Source organism: Tetrahymena thermophila (genome assembly GCF_000189635.1).
Source record: "Tetrahymena thermophila SB210 genomic scaffold scf_8253931, whole genome shotgun sequence".
NCBI classification, from domain to species: domain Eukaryota; phylum Ciliophora; class Oligohymenophorea; order Hymenostomatida; family Tetrahymenidae; genus Tetrahymena; species Tetrahymena thermophila.
This window is the reverse complement of record NW_002475979.1, coordinates 10,898-16,441: the sequence shown is the minus strand read 5'-3', so window position 1 is coordinate 16,441 and position 5,544 is coordinate 10,898. Positions and strand designations below refer to the sequence as shown.

Genomic DNA, 5,544 nt, shown 5'->3' with positions numbered 1-5,544 from the left:
AATAATAAATTAACTTTAACATTTCAAAATAGCAAGTAATATTTTTGAATCCTTTAAGATAGAAATAATAAATTAACTTTAACATTTCAAAATAGGAAGTAATATTTTTGAATCCTTGAAGATAAAAATAATAAATTAACTTTAAAATTTCAAAATAGCAAGTAATATTTTTGAATCATTTAAGAAATAAAGAAACAATAAACTAATTTTAATATCTTAAAATAGATAGTAATATTTTTGAATCCTTTAAGATAGAAATAATAAATTAACTTTAACATTTCAAAATAGCAAGTAATATTTTTGAATCATTTAACAAATAAAGAAACAATAAACTAATTTTAATATCTTAAAATAGAGAGTAATACTTTTGAATTTTTTAAGATATAAATAATAAAATGACATTAACATTTCAAAATAGCTTGTAATATTTTTGAATCATTTAAAAATAAATAAATAATGAATGAATGAACTTTAATATTTCAAAATAGGAAGTAATAAATATTTTTGAATCCTTTAAGATAGAAATAATAAATTAATTTTAATATTTCAAAATAGTTTGTAATATTTTTGAATCATTTAAGAAATAAAGAAACAATGAACTAAATTTAATATCCAAAAATAGAGAGTAATATTTTTGAATCCTTTAAGATAGAAATAATAAATTAACTTTAAAATTTCAAAATAGAAAGTAATATTTTTGAATCATTTAAGATAAAAAGAAAGAAACAATGAACTAATTTTAATATCTTAAAATAGAAAGTAATACTTTTGAATTTTTTAAGATAGAAATAATAAATTGACTGTAACATTTCAAAATAGCTTGTGATATTTTTGAATCGTTTAAAAAATAAATAAATAATGAATGAATGAATGAACTTTAATATTTTTAAATAGGAAGTAATAAATATTTTTGAATCCTTTAAGAGAGAAATAATAAATTAATTTTAACATTTCAAAATAGCAAGTAATATTTTTGAATCATTTAAGAAATAAAGAAACAATGAACTAAATTTAATATCCCAAAATAGCGAGTAATACTTTTGAATTTTTTAAGATAGAAATAATAAATTGACTTTAACATTTCAAAATAGCAAGTAATATTTTTGGATCATTTGAAATATAAAGAGACAATCAACTAACTTTAATATCTCAAAATAAAGAGTAATACTTTTAAATCCTTTAAGATAGAAATCATAAATTTATTTAATATTTCAAAATAGGATGTAATATTTTTGAATCATTTAAGATATAAAGAAACAATAGACAAAATTTAATATTTTAAAATAGACAGTAATAAACATTTTTGAATCCTTTAAGAAAGAAATAGTAAATTAACTTTAACATTTCAAAATATGAAGTATTATTTTTTTAATCATTTAAGATAAAAAGAAACAATCAACTTACTTTAATCTCAAAATAGAGAGTAATATTTTTGAATCCTTTAAGATAAAAATAATAAATTAACTTTAACTTTTAAAATAGGTGGTAAAATTTTTGAATCATTTTAGATACAAAGAAACAATCGACAAAATTTAATATTTTAATATAGATAATAATAAATATTTTTGAATTTTTTAAGACAGAAATTATAATTAACCTTAACAATTCAAAATAGATGGTAATATTTTTGAATCATTTAAGATACAAAGAAACTATGGACAAAATTTAATATTTTAAAATAGACATTAGTAAACATTTTTGAATCTTTTAAGATACAAATAATAAATTAATTAACTTTAACATTTCAAAATAGGAAGTAATATTTTTGAATCATTTAAGATATAAAGAAACTATCAACTAACTTTAATATCTCAAAATAGGAAGTAATATTTTTGAATCCTTTAAAATATTAATAATAATTAACTTTAACATTTAAGATTTTTGAATCGTTTAATATTTAACGAAACAATTTACTTACTTTAATATTTTAAAAAAGAGTGTAATAAATATATTTGAATTGCTTAAGATAAATTGAAAAAATGATCTAAATTTAAAAATAGAGAGTAATAAATGTTTTTGTATGATTTAAGATAGAAAGAATGAACTAACTTTATTATTTCAAAATAGAGAGTAACATTTGAATCTTTTGGTTAGTTTTGAAAGAATTAAATAAAATTATTATTTTAAAAGAAAGTAATATATAAAAATAAAATAAAAAAACAAAAGATATATTTTAATAACTTAAATAGGCAGTAATATAGATTTTTAGGTGTGCTAAATGACAAATTTATTTATTATTCAATAGGATGTAATACTTAAAATTATTTTCTAGTTTTGAAATACTAAATTATATTTAAATATAGAGAGTAAAATTTAAATGAAATGCAATTAAATAAACTAATTATTAACAAAATACTTGGTAAATATTTTGAAATATTTTAGCTGATTATAAATATTTCATAAAATATTCATATAGTAAGTAATACATACATTTTCGATACTATAAAGTTATTATTTAAATAAATTTATAAAATAGATAGATAGATAAATGTACAATTTTTTGAAGGAATAAAAATACCCTCAAATTTAAATTGAAATAATCGGTAAAAATAACAGATATTTAAAAAATTATAGAAAGATAGATTTAATTTTTAAAATAATTAACAGGCTGCCTCTAGTATTTATTTATTTGCATCATTATTTTTTATTAAAAAAATTAATTATTTAATAACAAAAAATAGATAGTAATAAAACTAAATAAATTTTAATCGATGAATAGATAGATACTGAACTAATTTAAATTTAATAAATAGCTAGTAATGTTTTAAGATCAATTTTAAAAAATGATTTAAATAAAATATTAAATAAAAGGTAAAGTCTTTTACATAAATTAGATTGATGTCCTTTAATAATTTGGAATTTATTTGTTATTTGCATTTAAATAAAGTAAAATATTAAATAAATATTTGATAAGATCAAAATTATTAAAATTAAAAAATTAAGTAAAGTTATTTAAGTACTTTTAATTTATTAATTAATAATTTAAACATATATATTAAGTTTGTAGAGCTTGGAAGATTTTATAATCCTAGATTCAAGATTCATTTATAATAAAGAAGAACCAGTAGAGTAACACACAACTCATTATATGAATATAAAAAAAATTTGTAATAAGTTATTATATATTATATGATATTGATTTATGTATGTTTTTATATTTTTATATGTTGCTGCAAATTTAATTTACAAATTCTTTTTTTTTTTATAATACTTTTTAAAATTATTATATAAATATACAGTTATTTCACAAAAAGTAACTGATGCCAATAAATTTTACAAATTCCATTTTAATTAGTAAAAATAAATAGATTTTTTAAATTTATGTGAGTTAATAAAAGAATAATATTTGTAATTAGTGAAAAATATTCTTTTGTAATCAGTTTTGTGAATTGAAAAAAAAATCTATTCATCTGTGGATGATATTTTTTTCAAAAAGATGATTGAGATGATTATTAAATAATCAATTTTTAAAATATAAGTAACTGTAAAAATGTGAAAATTCGATTTTAAATTAATAAAAAAATTAAGACAACCCATAATATTTTGAATTTTCTTTGAGATTATTAGAGAGTTAATGGTTTTATTTATTATTTGATCAAGTTTAGTTAATTAAAGAAATATTCATCAGATGGGTAGATATATTACCATTACTTAAATCCAAAAAATAAAGAAATCAACGTTAATTATGTTGATGAAACATCAATCATTGAAGAAATAAAATAATAAGAAAAGATATTTCTTTAATTTTTCTTTTACATATTTAAAAATGTTATTTCAAAAATTATTGATAGAAGAAAAAAAATCAAAGAAAGAAGAATATAAACTTTAAGATTCTTGGCTTTTTACCTATTAAAGACTTAAATATGTATAAAAAGAGAATAAGAATTGTATACATAGCAAATATTTTAACCAAAAAATTGTTACTCCCCTTAGATATAATTAGATATAAGGTGGGTTTCTTATTTGCAGTCTATTGAAAGAATATTAGAATTATATAAATCAAGAATAAATTCATTAAATGATTTTCTACACATGAAAGCTTAGAAATATAAAAATAATTAAAAAATAATTGAAATAATTTATTTTTTTACAATACATTAGTCTATTTTTGCTGAGTTAAATTATTTGAAAAAAGATATGTAGAAGACTATATTAAATATAATGCTATTAAAAAAAAGTTGTCAGCACTGTATTAAAGGATTTCAAAGAATAAGAAAGACTTTATCAAATTAATAAATAGCTTTTATAAATAGTATTTCTTATGAAGATGATTATATAGTCTTTAAAAATATAAAATTAGAGAAAAGATAAATGATTCTGATTTAAAAAAACATTTAAATAATTAATCCAAAATATTAAAATAAGTTATTAATTCATTATAAGAAAGCTTGGAGACTAAATTATTTTAAATTGAGGATATCTAGAGATTTAATGTTTTTGATATTGATTAAATATAAAAATTATAAAAAAATTAGGTTCCTTAATTTGCATAACAATAGATTAAAGCAATTATAGGATTCTATAATTATTTTATGTTATCTGATAGTGATTCAAATTAAGAAAGATTTTAAGATTTTAATTTAAAAGAATCATTATAAGAATATGAATTGTTTAAGTAATTTATTAATGAAAGCAAAAATCTTAATATTTAACAAATTAATTTGCTAATTAAAACTATTAAATCGATATAGTAATTTTTACTACTTTTATTTAAATTATAATAATTACATTAACAACTACTGAAAGATTCAGAGAGTATAATAAAAACCAAAATAAGAAATTCACAAGAAAAGATTTACACTCTTAATAAAATCATGTGACTGTCATTAATGGACCAGGATTAAATTAATTTAATTATAATTCAGATTTAATAACTTTTTCAAATTTTCTATTTGTATTTTTTAACAAAATAAATGGAAATTTTTTAAAAGAAGAATTATTCAAAAATGAATGTCTCAATATTATTTTTTTAAGATAATAGGATTTAAAAATGATAATCTATAGAAAATATTCATCTTACTTAAATGATGGAATTTAAAATTTATCATCTTATTTTCTACTTTAGATGATTTAGATGACTCTCCTGACATCAATACTTCTTATTTATTCCCATGGTATTCTTTAAAAATAACTATAGAGCTATTTAGTGAACTTCAACTCCTATAGAGTGAAGTACGATACACGAGAGAATGTATTTAAAGAGAAGAGATGATGGAAATAATGTTCAATAGAACTAGAATCGAAGGTTAAAGATTCAAGTCTAAAAGTTACCATAAAACATAATCATTGAGGAAAAATAGTAATACTAGACTAACTTTAACTTGCTTTTCTGAAGGATATATTCTTGAAAATGTTGAAGGAAAACTATAAATTGGAGTTGAGATTTATGAATCTTTTATAACTCACTTAAATAATGTTGATGATACCTATCAATCCTAAATTTGGGTACTTGGTCTTTTAGAATGCAATTCAAATGAGATCATTTTGAGAGTAATTGCAATAGTAATCAAAGGATCAGTAATAACAATTTACCTATAATATTGA

The 5,544-nt window shown here is 17.8% G+C and overlaps 2 protein-coding genes across 2 annotated transcripts; both read left to right on the top strand. All coding sequences in view use genetic code 6, as the record gives it.

The window, feature by feature from the left end:
- Positions 1-2,534: 2,534 nt before the first annotated feature.
- On the top strand, positions 2,535-3,261 carry TTHERM_001516340 (transmembrane protein, putative; the record flags this gene model as incomplete). The annotated part of the gene is made up of 4 exons (XM_012800785.1): positions 2,535-2,617; positions 2,682-2,756; positions 2,812-2,886; positions 3,008-3,261. Coding segments are annotated over 4 exons (486 nt in total), but the record flags the coding sequence as incomplete, so codon positions are not given.
- Positions 3,262-5,208: 1,947 nt separating this feature from the next.
- Positions 5,209-5,544, top strand: TTHERM_01516340 (hypothetical protein; the record flags this gene model as incomplete). Its single annotated transcript, XM_001026883.2, has 1 exon — positions 5,209-5,544. The coding sequence occupies one exon, from the start codon at positions 5,209-5,211 to the stop codon at positions 5,542-5,544; it is 336 nt and encodes a 111-aa protein (XP_001026883.2).